We start from the raw sequence: 15136 nt of genomic DNA, 5'->3' as shown, positions 1-15136 counted from the left end.
GGTTGACAAACTGTATTTAGACCCTGCATTGCATATCTCCACTACAGTGTAGCACTCTCTCACATACAGAAACCAACACACCCTAACCTGTCTCCCCTCCTCTCCCTGTCTTTCTCTCTCTCTCTTTTCAGGGGAGATCTGTGCATTTAAGATCCATGGTCTGGAGGCTCCGTTCGAGGCGGTGGTGCTGAACGGGACATCTGGTGAGGGCCAGCTGAGGGCCAGGGGTCTGGTGGACTGTGAGCTTCAGAAGGAGTATACCTTTATCATTCAGGCCCATGACTGTGGAGCAGGACCCGGGGCCACCGGGGGGAAGAAGTCACACAAGTGAGTTTAAAAGGCAGGATGTATTTTTGTCTGTTTGTCTTCATGAATCATATGGATTCAATACTATGCTCTCTGCAACACTGCACTCTGAAGCCAAGCCTACTGTAATCAAATAGCGTTGCTGCCTACTATCAGGCAGTAAGGAGGCTGTGAGTGAGTGAGTGAGTGAGTGAGTGAGTGAGTGAGTGAGTGAGTGAGTGTGTGTGAGCAGAAGGAGTGTGTGTGGTTGAGACGGTGCTGCAGCAGAGGCAGCCCAGTCACGGAGACAAAGCAGCACACACGTTGTAGGTAGACCATTTAGATTGGTCATTATGGAGACACTCCTTATTCCATTAAACATATAAACCCGCTCGAACTGATGTAACGGTGACAAAGCATTTGAAAACAACTGTAGGCCACTACAGCTCTTTAGATACATTTTCTCAAAGGTGGTTTACAGTAAACTGAATTCTAATGTCGACTTTTCTTATGGATAAGCGTATCAAGCGCAGTTTTTTACTCGTGCTCAGTTCTAGGGTCTGGAGCGCTGCGTGAGTTGACATTTGAAATGGAAGTTATGGGAAAAAGTCCACAATGAAAATGCCATTAAATGTGTAGAATGATATTGTACATTTACATCTGTTGGCCATCAAGTAGGCTATTCAATTCTATGCCAAGGTAGGCTACTGTAACCTACCATTTGAGACAATAAATATATATTGAAATGACGATATCACTGGAGTCATTGCATGTCAATTTGAGCCACTTGTGTAGCCTACCTGGAGCTGGCAAACAGATGTAATAAATAGCCTAGAACTCAGGTTGTTGTTATAGCCTTGAGGTATTATGCAATTGTGTTGGAGGAAATTGTAGTTGAAATGATTAATTATGTATACATTTAAATTAGAACCATTAATTTTAATACTATTATGTTGTGGTATGAAATGTATGGGTTTTTGATTAAACTCGGACTCAATGTAGGTAAAACGAATGAATTATATGTACCTTGCGGGTTTAAGGGAGAAGGAATGTATATCTCTTTAGACAGATAAGAATGTTCTTTGATGTTCCAATAGTGGAGAAGAGTATGTCTTTTAGACACATTGGAATGTTTGCTTTATGAGGGGAGTAGGAGACAATCTCCAGACCTGAAGACACTGCGCTATTGTGTGGATCGGAGAGAGTGTGAGAACTGATGATGTCATTTTTATCTTCTCTTAAAAATGTAATGTTCTTTGTATTTTGGGCCAGTACTCATCAAGAATAAATGCTGAACTTGTTTTTAAGACTGGTCTATCACTATTTCATGCAAATGATAAACTTACAACGTATTTCTTAAATAGATAGAGTGTGAATTTGGTTTTGGCTACAAAACATATAGGAATTTAGAATTCCTCTAACAGATTGTTAATGACCATTTTTACTTAATTAAATTAAAAGTTTTCAATTATGATCATGGTCACAGCTCTATCACAAATGCATCATTCTCCACATTTATTTTCAGGTTCACTGTAGACTTTTCCCTGACATGAGATGTCGGCCTATCAGGGCTATAGGCTCCCTGCATCTAGCTCAGCAAACCATGGCAAGGTTCAATGGCAATTATAAACCCAGATTTTAGTCATTAGCCTATGCCTATTGAATTAACAAGTCAGTCTCACAAATAGGCCATTTATAAATGTTTGTAGTCTTGACATCTGGAAGATCCTACTTGCTCACATATGCTTTTTCAGTTCTGCGCACACATTTTCTATAGGGTTAAGGTCAGGGCTTTGTGATGGACACTCCAGTACCTTGACTTTGTTGTCCTTAAGCCGTTTTGCCACAACTTTGGAAGTATGCTTGGGGTAATTGGTCATTTGGAAGACCCATTTGCGACCAAGCTTTAACTTCCTGACTGATGTCTTGAGATGTTGCTTCAATATATCCACATAATTGTCCTTCCTCATAATGCCATCTACTTTGTGAAGTGCACCAGTCCCTCCTGCAGCAAAGCACCCCCAAAACATGATGCTGCCACCCCCGTGCTTCTCGGTTGGGATGATGTTCTTTGGCTTGCAAGCCTCCCCCTTTTTCTTCCAAACATAACGATGGTCATTATCACCAAACAGTTATATTTTTGTTTCATCAGACCAGAGGATATTTCTCCAAAAAGTACGATCTTTGTCCCCATGTGCAGTTGCAAACCGTAGTCTGGGTTTTTTATGGCGGATTTGGAGCAGTGGCTTTTTCTTGCTGAGCGGCCTTTCAGGTTCTTGCGAAATAGGACTTGTTTTACTGTGGATATAGATACTTTTGTACCTGTTTCCACCAGCATCTTCACAGGGTTTTTTGTTTCTTCCTGAGCGGTATGACGGCTGCATGGTCTAATTATGTTTATACTTGCATACTATTGTTTGTACAGATGAATGCGGTACCTTCAGGTGTTTGGAAATTGCTCCCAGGTATGAACCAGACTTTTGGAGGTCTATAATTTTTTTCTGAGGTCTTGGCTGATTTCTTTGGATTTTCCCATGATGTCAAGCAAAGAGGCACTGAGTTTGAAGGTATATCTTGAAATATATCCACAAGTACACCTCCAATTGACTCAAATTATGTCAATTAGCCTATCAGAAGCTTCTAAAGCCATTGTCTGGAATTTTTCAAGCTGTTTAAAGGCACAGTCAACTTAGTCTTTGTAAACGTCTGACCCACTGGAATTGTGATACAGTGAATTATAAGTTAAATAATTTGTCTGTAAACAATTGTTGGAAAAATTACTTTTGTCATGCACAAAGTAGATGCCCTAACCGACTTGCCAAAACTATACTTTGTTAAAAATAAATGTGTGTAGTGGTTGAAAAACGAGTTATATTGACTCCAACCTAAGTGTATGTAAACTTTCGACTTCAACTGTATATCAGATGTGTACCACAGGAATGACTAAAACATACTTTTTACTTTTCTTTTCACGTTGGTAACCAGTTTATAATAGCAATAAGGCAGCTCAGGGGTTTGTGGTGTATGGCCAATATACCACGGCTCAGGGCTGTGTCCTAAGACCATTCCTTAGCCTCGGTATATTGGCTATATACCACACCTCCTCTGGCCTTAATGCTTAACTTCTTGCGTCGAGCAATCCCAGATCCGGGATTCTATTTATAGCCTCAAGCTCATTAGCATAACGCAACGTTAACTATTCATGAAAACCGCAAATGAAATGAAATAAATATATTTGCTCTCATGCTTAGACTTTTGTTAACAACACTGTCATCTCAGATTTTCAAAATATGCTTTTCAACCATAGCTAAACAAGCATTTGTTTAAGAGTATTGATAGCTAGCATAGCTATAAGCCTAGAATTCAGCCAGCAACATTTTCACAAAAACAAGAAAATCATTCAAATAAAATCATTTACCTTTGAAGAACTTCAGATGTTTTCAATGAGGAGACTCTCAGTTAGATAGCAAATGTTCCGTTTTTCAAAAAAATATTATTTGTGTAGGACAAATCGCTCCGTTTTGTTCACGTTTGGCTATGAAAAAAACCTGTATCCAGTTGTAGCCTCAAGCTCATTAGCATAACGTAACGTTAACTATTTATGAAAATCGCAAATGAAATGAAATGAATGTGCTAGCTCTCAAGCTTAGCCTTTTCTTAACAACACTGTCATCTCAGATTTTCAAAATATGCTTTTGAACCATAGCAAATCAAGCATTTGTGTAAGAGTATTGCAAGCTAGCTTAGCATTTTGTGCAGCATTTAGCACGCAACATTTTCACAAAAACCAGATAAATAAAATCATTTACCTTTGAAGAACTTCAGATGTTTTCAATGAGGAGACTCTCAGTTACATAGCAAATGTTCAGTTTTTCCTGAAAGAATCTTTGTGTAGGAGAAATCGCTCCATTTTGTACATCACATTTGGCTACCGAAACGAACCGAAAATACCGAAAATTCAGTCACCAAAACGTCAAACTTTTTCCGAATTAACTCCATAATATCGACCGAAACATGGCAAACGTTGTTTAGAATCAATCCTCAAGGTGTTTTTTCACATATCTCTTCATTGATATGCCGTTCGTGGAAGCCTGCTTTTCCCTCAGAATCCCATGGAAAAATACCAGCAGGTGAAAATGACGCACCAATTTCGACGGAGGACACCGGGCGGACACCTGGAAAATATAGTCTCTTATGGTCAATCTTCCAATGATATGCCTACAAATACGTCACAATGCTGCAGACACCTTGGGGAAACGATAGATAGGGCAGGCTCATTCCTGTCGCATTCACAGCCATATAAGGAGACAATGGAAAACAGAGCCTCAAAAATCCTGCTCATTTCCTGGTTGCCGTTTCATCTTGGTTTTGCCTGTAGCTCCTGTTCTAGGGCACCCACAGACAATATCTTTGCAGTTCTGGAAAATTCAGAGTGTTTTCTTTCCAAAGCTATCAATTATATGCATAGTCGAGCATATTTTTGTAGCAAAATATCTTGTTTAAAACGGGAACGTTTTTCATCCAAAAATGAAATAGTGCCCCCAGAGTTTCAAGAGGTTAATCATAGCAGTCCAAACAAGTTAAATCGACAACCATTGATGGAAAATGATCTAGAGAGTTTAATGATGCTGATTTATCTTATCTTGCAACATGTCCTTCATCTGGAAATAAATATTATAGGCTTCTTAGCCTACGTCGCTAAAAATGATGTCGTTATTCCTTCTTTATTCGCTCGATAACGTAATGGAAAAATGCTTTATTGGATAAATGTGGCATCTTTTGCTGCAAGCATTTTTTGTGGGGCTAGTTTTCAGGCCTTGTGGGAGGGTTTTCAGAGGTAATTTGGAAATACATTTTAGCTAGACCTGGAAACCCTGGTGTTTCAGCAGTGTAGGATGAAAACAGCCAGTAAACTATTTTAAAGTGGTGCATTGATGAAAACGATTCAACACACCTATGAACTAAGGTGTCCTCTGAAATTGCTTTCTCCACGGTCTCTTATGACTGTGTCATTTCCACACTGTGTGTATCTCTCCTCACTCTCTTGCTGCTCACACCTTTCACCTTTCTCAGCGGGAGCTCACACAGAAAACTATCATCTTCTATACACACACACACACACACACACACACACACACACACACACACACACACACACACACACACACACGCACACACACACACCAGGCATTGAATTATAGCAGCAGGTGTGTGCAGGGGCGCAACTTTCACTGGGGACAGGGGGACATGTCCCCCCCATATTATGAAATTGCATTTTTGTTCCCCCCAGTTTCATCATTGGAACGTGATACAAAACGAGGCAACGTTGTGCTTTAGGACCAAGCAGACATCTCCGAGCGGTCGGGCAGGCTGTTCAGAGTGTTTCTCCAGCAACATCAAAAAAATTGTTTTTTTTTTAAATGTCCCTCCCACTTCTAAAACAAAATTTTCGCCCCTGGGTGTGTGAATGAGTAGGTACACGTCATCCAGGTTATCCCTGATTGTGGGACGTATGATGTAGCACAACTAAATGTAAACATACATTCTATGACACAGGTTCTGTGTGAGCATTCAGAGAAGACAGTCTTAGCTTCAATAGCCTGTCCTTCGTGGGCGTTCCTTATCTTGTCTGTTGGCCATTTCAGGGACCCGGACGAGCGGAGAGGAGAGCGTCAGTCAGCGTGGCTCTCAGATTTCAAGTTTTAAAAAATCCCTGCCAACGGCTCAGCCCAAATAACACGTGACATGTCAGCTCCGCTGAAGGAGAGCAGTCGAGAAAATGACACAGTAAAGAGAACAGGCGACGGGATCAGAGGTGACACAGGGACCGTCGAGCTCTCACTTAAACTTTATTCATCTCTCTCTCCCACTCTAACTCCCTCTCTTCTGGTGTAGCCATCGTCTGCCTCCCTTTCTTTAGTATTTTTAGCTGATTCTGCATTTTGTCTCGTTGTCTTGGTCTCTTTTCTTGTTGTCCTGACCTCTCTCTCTCTTTCACTGTTGTCTAATATCACATTACCTATATCATACCTACAGTGCATTCGGAAAGTATTCAGACCCTTGACTTTTTCCACATTTTGTTATTTTACAGCCTTATTCTAAAATGGTATAAAATAAAAAAGTCCTCATTAATCTACACACAATACCCCAAAATGACAAAGTGAAAACAGGTTTTTAGAAATGTTTGCAAATGTATTACAAATAAAAAACAGAAATACCTTATTTACATTAGTATTCAGACCTTTGCTTTGAGACTCGAAATTGAGCTCAGGTGCATCCTGTTTCCATTGAGCATCCTTGAGATGTTTCTACAACTTGGTGTCCACCTGTGGTAAATTCTTTTGATTGGACATGATTTGGAAAGGCACATACCTGTCTATATAAGGTCCCACAGTTGACAGTTGATGTCAGAGCAAAAACCAAGCCATGAAGTCAAAGTAATTGTCCTTAGAGGCACAGATCTGGGGAAGGGTACCAAAAAAACTCTGCAGCATTGAAGATCCCCAAGAACCCAACTGAGCAATCTGGCGAGAAAGGCCTTGGTCAGGAAGGTGACCAGGAACCCGATGGTCACTCTGACAGAGCTCCAGAGTTCCTCTGTGGAGATGGGAAAACCTTCCAGAAGGATAACTATCTCTGCAGCACTCCACCAATCAAGCCTTTATGATAGTTGCCAGACGGAAACCACTCCTCAGTAAAAGGCACATGGAGTTTACCAAAGGCACCTAAAGGACTCTCAAACCATGAGAAACAAGATTCTCTGGTCTGATGAAACCAATATTGAACTCTTTGGTCTTAATGCCAAGGGTCACGTCTGGAGGAAACCTGGCACTATCCATACGGTGAAGCCTGGTGGTGACATCATCATGCTGTGGGGATATTTTTCAGCTGCATGGACTGGAAGACTAGGTAGGCGAATGATTACAATATTGCAGATTAACACTGGATTGATAAATGATCATGTACAGGTAGAGATATTGGTGTGCAAAAGAGCAGAAAAGTAAATAAATAAAAACTGTGGGGATGAGGTAGGTGAAAATGGGTGGGCTATTTACCAATAGATTATGTACAGCTGCAGCGATCGGTTAGCTGCTCAGATAGCTGATGTTTGAAGTTGGTGAGGGAGATAAAGGTCTCCAACTTCAGCGATTTTTGCAATTCGTTCCAGTCACAGGCAGCAGAGTACTGGAACGAAAGGCGGCCGAATGAGGTGTTGGCTTTAGGGATGATCAATGAGATACACCTGCTGGAGCGCGTGCTACGGATGGGTGTTGCCATCGTGACCAGTGAACTGAGATAAGGCGGAGCTTTACCTAGCATGGCCTTGTAGACGACCTGGAGCCAGTGGGTCTTGCGACGAATATGTAGCGTGTCTATATATCCTACCTACAGTACAGTATATCCTACCAAAATATATCCTATATATTAACTTTATATTTACTACATCTCCTCTATCATATTGAGTAGTGTATGAGAAAGGCAAGAAAAGGAGAGAAATAAAATCATGTTTACATCTCTCTTTCTCTTATTCATTCCTCTCACTCTCTTTACCTTTGGCTCCAGTTTGAGGATATCTTATAATCTTCTATGTGTTATTCATGTCATTCATAACACAACATTAATCTTAGGCCTTGAGTCATGTTATGCTGTGGTTAACTGTATAATTGGCTCTCAATCAAAAAGATGTTGAATGCTTTCACAGTTGTCTCATTGAAAGGTACAGTGAGCCTTGACAACAATGATTATCACCCTGAACCACTCAGTTACATTACCACTTCATCATGGGTGTATTGTAACTCACATTTTATGTACTGTTACTCACATTTTATTATGTATTGTAAATGTAAGTTATGTACAGTACCAGTCAAATGTTTGTACGACACCTACTCATTCAAGGTTTTTTTTAATATTTTTTTTACTAATTTCTACATTCTAGAATAATAGTGAAGACATCAAAACGATGAAATAACACGTATGGAATCTAGCAGTAACCATAAAAGTGTTATACAAATCAAAATATAATTTCTACATTGAATTCCTAGAGTGTGCAAAGCTGTCATCAAGGCAAAGGGTAGCTACTTTGAAGAATTTCAAATGTAAAATATATATATATATTTTTTTGGTTATACATGATTCCATATGAGTGATTTTATTGTTTTGATGTCATCACTATTATTCTACAATGTAGAAAAAAGTCAAAATAAAGAAAAACCCTCGAATGACATTTACATTTACATTTAAGTCATTTAGCAGACGCTCTTATCCAGAGCGACTTACAAATTGGTGAATTCACCTTCTGACATCCAGTGGAACAGCCACTTTACAATAGTGCATCTAAATCATTAAGGGGGGGGTGGTGAGAAGGATTACTTATCCTATCCTAGGTATTCCTTGAAGAGGTGGGGTTTCAGGTGTCTCCGGAAGGTGGTGATTGACTCCGCTGTCCTGGCGTCGTGAGGGAGTTTGTTCCACCATTGGGGGGCCAGAGCAGCGAACAGTTTTGACTGGGCTGAGCGGGAACTGTACTTCCTCAATGGTAGGGAGGCGAGCAGGCCAGAGGTGGATGAACGCAGTGCCCTTGCTTGGGTGTAGGGCCTGATCAGAGCCTGGAGGTACTGCGGTGCCGTTCCCCTCACAGCTCCGTAGGCAAGCACCATGGTCTTGTAGCGGATGCGAGCTTCAACTGGAAGCCAGTGGAGAGAGCGGAGGAGCGGGGTGACGTGAGAGAACTTGGGAAGGTTGAACACCAGACGGGCTGCGGCGTTCTGGATGAGTTGTAGGGGTTTAATGGCACAGGCAGGGAGCCCAGCCAACAGCGAGTTGCAGTAATCCAGACGGGAGATGACAAGTGCCTGGATTAGGACCTGCGCCGCTTCCTGTGTGAGGCAGGGTCGTACTCTGCGGATGTTGTAGAGCATGAACCTACAGGAACGGGCCACCGCCATGATGTTGGTTGAGAACGGCAGGGTGTTGTCCAGGATCACGCCAAGGTTCTTAGCGCTCTGGGAGGAGGACACAATGGAGTTGTCAACCGTGATGGCGAGATCATGGAACGGGCAGTCCTTCCCCGGGAGGAAGAGCAGCTCCGTCTTGCCGAGGTTCAGCTTGAGGTGGTGATCCGTCATCCACACTGATATGTCTGCCAGACATGCAGAGATGCGATTCGCCACCTGGTCATCAGAAGGGGGAAAGGAGAAGATTAATTGTGTGTCGTCTGCATAGCAATGATAGGAGAGACCATGTGAGGTTATGACAGAGCCAAGTGACTTGGTGTATAGCGAGAATAGGAGAGGGCCTAGAACAGAGCCCTGGGGGACACCAGTGGTGAGAGCGCGTGGCGAGGAGACAGATTCTCGCCACGCCACCTGGTAGGAGCGACCTGTCAGGTAGGACGCAATCCAAGCGTGGGCCGCGCCGGAGATGCCCAACTCGGAGAGGGTGGAGAGGAGGATCTGATGGTTCACAGTATCGAAGGCAGCCGATAGGTCTAGAAGGATGAGAGCAGAGGAGAGAGAGTTAGCTTTAGCAGTGCGGAGCGCCTCCGTGATACAGAGAAGAGCAGTCTCAGTTGAATGACTAGTCTTGAAACCTGACTGATTTGGATCAAGAAGGTAATTCTGAGAGAGATAGCGGGAGAGCTGGCCAAGGACGGCACGTTCAAGAGTTTTGGAGAGAAAAGAAAGAAGGGATACTGGTCTGTAGTTGTTGACATCGGAGGGATCGAGTGTAGGTTTTTTCAGAAGTGGTGCAACTCTCGCTCTCTTGAAGACGGAAGGGCAATGACTAGGTGTGTCCAAACTTTTGGCTGGTACAGTAACTCAAATCACTATGGCAACAAATAAGGTTTATCGCCGTTGACTACCAGTGAGTCACATCAATAGATTGTCCCACTGAACAATAACTCTGAATCAGAGCACTTTATTCTGAAAATACAACCTTTATTCTCCGAATTTAACCATGCGTGATGAAATGTTTTTAATATACTGCTTTTTAAATCCTAATGAAATAGTAATGCGAATGATTGATTAGTTCTGAGTCACAGCACCACCACATTGATGCCAAATGTGTGTACCCAGACACAAATATAAGTATTTCTAAGTTGATGTCATAATTAATTTATACTCCTCTCACTTCCTGTGTAAAAGTGTCACATTCTTTAATATCATCATCTCTCCCCATCAGCGGTGAGTGGTAGATTTATTACATGGTTTAAGTGCTGGAGGGCTGTTGTAGGAGGTTTACTACAAGTGTGTCTGGGTTAAATGCCCCGGTCAGTGACGGTAGTAGCAGCTCATCTAGGATGTTAACCCCTGACCTCCTGGTTGTTCAGACTCCACAGAGACTCTCAGGGCTAACCTTGAAAAGTAATTCTAAAGCTGCCATGTTTCTGCCCATGCGGTGGTCGTTGTGAGACGGTTATTAAACTTGTCACTTGTGATTCTGAGAAGAACGTCTGTTCCACATCTCCCTGCGCCAGAGGTTTGGGAACGACTAATTATCTCAACGGATGGCAGCAGCTTCCCGCGGCTGAGAGGATTGACACACACACACACAGACACACACACACACACACACAGGAAGACTCACTCAATAAACACACACACATCCGCGCACACACACACAGATAGACACATACTGGGTTGCACGGGGGTGGCAGCATCATGTTGTGGGGGTGCTTTGCTGCAGGAGGGACTGGTGCACTTCACAAAGTAGATGGCATCATGAGGAGGAAAATTATATGGATATATTGAAGCAACATCTCAAGACATCAGTAAGGAAGTTAAATCTTGGTCGAGAATGGGCCTTCCAAATGGACAATGACCCCAAGCATACTTCCAAAGTTGTGGCAAAATGGCTTGACAACAAAGTCAAGGTATTGGAGTGGCTATCACAAAGCCCTGACCTCAATCATATAGAAAATGTGTGGGCAGACCTGAAAAAGCATGTGCGAGCAAGGCGGCCTACAAACCTGACTCAGTTAAACCAGCTCTGTCAGGAGGAATGGGCCAAAATTCACCCAACTTATTGTGGGAACCTTGTGGAAGGCAACCCGAAACGTTTGACCCAAGTTAAACAATTTAAAGGCAGTGCTACCAAATGCTAATTGGGTGTATGTAAACTTCTGACCCACTGGGAATGTGATGAAAGAAAAAAAGGTTGAAATAAACCATTCTCTCTACTACTTTTTCACATTCTTAAAATAAAGTGGTGATCCTAACTGACCGAAAACATGGAATTTTAACTAGGATTAAATGTCAGGAATTACAACTTCAACTGTACACACCGACACACATAAACATACCGAAAAACACACACACACACACACACACACACACACACACACACACACACACAGAGACACATACGTACAGTGGCTTGCAAAATGTTCACCCCCTTAGCATTTTTCCTATTTTGTTGCCTTACAACCTGAAATTATTATTATTTTTTTTTTTTACTTAAAATGTATTTAATCCCCCCTTTTCTCCCCAATTTTGTGGTATCCAATTGTTAGTAGTTACTATCTTGTCTCATCGCTACAACTCCCGTACGGGCTCGGGAGAGATGAAGGTTGCGAGCCATGCGACCTCCGAAACACAACCCAACCAAGCCGCACGGCTTCTTAACAGCACGCATCCAACCCGGAAGCCAGCTGCACCAATGTGTCGGAGGAAACACTGTGCACCTAGCGACCTGGACAGCATGCACTGCGCTCGGCCTACCACAGGAGTCGCTTGTGCACAATGAGACAAGGATATACCTACTGGCCAAACCCTCTCTAACCCGGACGACACTAGGCCAATTGTGCATCGCCCCATGGACCTCGCGGTCGCGACCGGCTGCAACAGAGCCTGGGCTCGCAACCCAGTGTCTCTGGTGGCACAGCTAGCACTGCGATGCAGTGCCTTAGACCACTGCGCCACTCGGGCGGCCTAAAATATATTTTTGGGGTGGGGTTGTATAATTTGATTTACACAAAATGCCTACCACAAAATATTTTTTATTGTGAAACAAACAACTAAGACAAAATAACAGAAAACTTGAGCGTGTATAACTATTCACCCCCCCCTCCCCCAAAAGTCAATATTTTGTAGAGCCAGCTTTTGCAGCAATTACAGCTGCAAGTGTCATGGTCATTGAAAGAACTGGGAACCCTACCTGGCCAAAACATAGAAGTACAAATAATAGAACATAGAATACCCACCCCAAATCACACCCTGACCAAACTAAATAGAGACATAAAAAGGATCTCAAAGGTCAGGGCTTGACAGTACTCCCCCCCACCCCCCCCCACCCCCAAAGGTGCGGACTCCGGCCGCAAAACCTGAACCTATAGGGGAGGGTCTGGGTGGGCATCTATCTGCGGTGGCGGCTCAGGTGTGGGACGCAGACCCCGCTCCACCACTAGCTCATCCCACTTTGGTGGCACCTCTGGTGCAGGGACCCTCGTCGCCAACCCCGAACTGGGGACCCTCGTTGCGGGCCCCGGACTTGGCACCCTCGTTGCGGGCCCCGGACTGGGCACCCTCGTTGCGGGCCCCGGACTGGGCACACTCGCTGCGGGCCCCGGACTGGGCACCCTCACTGAGGGCGCGGACTGGGCACCGTCGCTGCGGGCCGCGGACTGGGTACTGTCGCTGCGGGCCCCGGACCGGAGACCGTGTCTGGAGGCTCCGTCCTGGAGACCGTCTCTGGAGGCTCCGGACTGGAAACCGTCCCTGGAGGCTCCGGACTGGACAAGAATCATCACTGGAGGCTTCTTGCCATGGATCATCACAGGAGGTTTGTGCCATGGATCATCACTGGAGGTTCGTACCATGGATCATCACTGGAGGCTTCTTGCCATGGATCATCACTGGAGGCTTCGTGCCATGGATCATCACTGGAGGCTTCTTGCCATGGATCGTCACTGGAGGCTTCTTGCCATGGATCATCACTAGAGGCTTCGTGCCATGGATCACCAATGGATGCTTCATGCCATGGATCATCACTGGAGGCTACTTGCCATGGATCATCACTGGAGGCTTCGTGCCATGGATCATCACTGGAGGCTTCGTGCCATGGATCACCAATGGATGCTTCATGCCATGGATCACCACTGGAGGCTGCTTGCCATGGATCATCACTGGAGGCTTCGTGCCATGGATCACCAATGGATGCTTCATGCCATGGATCACCACTGGAGGCTTCTTGCCATGGATCATCACTGGAGGCTTCGTGCCATGGATCATCACTGGAGGCTTCGTGCCATGGATCATCACTGGAGTGGAGAAACACACGGGAGGCCTGGCTCTGGGAGCAGGCACAGGAATCACCAGGCTGGGGAGACATACAGGAGGCTTAGTTCTTGGCAGAGGCACCGGATACACTGGGCCGTGGAGGCGCAATGGCGGTCTCGAGCGCAGAGCTGACACAACCTGTTCTGGCTGGATGCCGACTTACACCCGGCAAATGCGGGACGCTGGCACAGAGCACACCGGCCTGTGAATGCTCACTCGAGACACCGTGCTCATCACCATAGCACGGTGCCTGACCAGTCACATGCTTGCCACGGTAAGCACGGGGAGTTGGCTCAGGTCTGAATCCTGACTCTGCCACACTCCCCATGTACTCCCCCAAAGGTTTTTTTGGAGTGGCCTCCCGGTCTTTAGTGCCAGCCATGACCCTGTGTAAACCTGGGCCCTCTTTCTCGCTGCTTCCACCTTCCTCTCTGCTTCCAGCTACTCCCACGGCAGGTGATCCTTTCCCGCCAGAATCTCCTCCTATGTTCAGGATCCTATGCCATTTATGATGTCCTCCCATGTCCTGAACACGATGCTCCTCTTTACCACGCTGCTTGGTCCATTTGTGGTGGGAAGTTCTGTCACGGTCTTTCAAAGAACTGGACCAAGGTGCAACGTTGTGAGCGTACATATTATTTTATTTAGAAAAGACGCTGAACAAAACAATAAACACTACAAATCAAACCGTGAAGCTAAATGCTAGGTGCCATAAACACAGTCAACTTCTCACAAAGACAGGTGGGAAAAGGGCGACCTAAGTATGGTCCTCAATCAGAGACAACGATAGACAGCTGTCCCTGATTGAGAACCCTACCCGGCCAAAACATAGAAAAATAAATAAAAGAACATAGAATACCCACCCCAAATCACACCCTGACCAAACCAAATAGAGACATAAAAAGGATATCTAAGGTCAGGGTGTGACTGCAAGTCGCTTGGGGTATTTGTCTATAAGCTGGCACAACTAGCCAATGGGATTTGTGGCCATTCTTCAAGGCAAAACTGCTCCAGCTCCTTCAAGTTGGATGGGTTCCGCTGGTGTAGAGCAATCTGTCATACCACAGATTCTCAATTGGATTGAGGTCTGGGCTTTGACTAGGCCATTCCAAGACATGTCAATGTTTCCCCTTAAACCACTCAAAGGACTCTTTAGCAGTATGCTTATGGTCATTGTCCTGCTGGAAGGTGAACCTCCATCCCAGTCTCAAATCTCTGGAAGACTGAAACAGGTTTCCCTCAAGAATTTCCCTGTATTTAGCACCATCCATCATTCCTTTAAGTCTGACCAGTTTCCCAGTCCCTGCTGATGAAAAACATGGGGTTCTCGGGGTGATGAGAGGTTTTGGGTTTTCACCAGACATCATGTTTTCCTTGATGGTCAAAAAGCTCAATTTTAGTCTCATGATCAGAGTACATTCTTCCATATGTTTGAGGAGTCTCCCGCATGCCTTTTGGGGAACACCAAACGTGTTTGCTTTCTTTTCTTTTAGCAATGGCTTTTTTTCTGGCCACACTTCCGTAAAGTCCAGCTCTGTGGAGTGTACGGCTTGAAGTGGTCCTATGGACAGATA

The 15136-nt window shown here is 44.4% G+C and overlaps 1 protein-coding gene across 1 annotated transcript in view; it reads left to right on the top strand.

Moving 5' to 3' along the window:
- LOC135545084 (calsyntenin-2-like) overlaps positions 1–15136 on the top strand; it is a 496007-nt gene that overhangs the window by 333601 nt on the left and 147270 nt on the right. The window contains exon 3 of the mRNA XM_064972725.1: positions 132–327. Within this exon, the coding sequence (XP_064828797.1) occupies positions 132–327 (196 nt within the window). The remainder of the gene's footprint in view (positions 1–131; positions 328–15136) is intronic.

Source organism: Oncorhynchus masou, chromosome 9 (assembly GCF_036934945.1).
Source record: "Oncorhynchus masou masou isolate Uvic2021 chromosome 9, UVic_Omas_1.1, whole genome shotgun sequence".
Taxonomy (NCBI): domain Eukaryota; kingdom Metazoa; phylum Chordata; class Actinopteri; order Salmoniformes; family Salmonidae; genus Oncorhynchus; species Oncorhynchus masou.
This window is presented reverse-complemented; position numbering and strand designations above follow the sequence as displayed.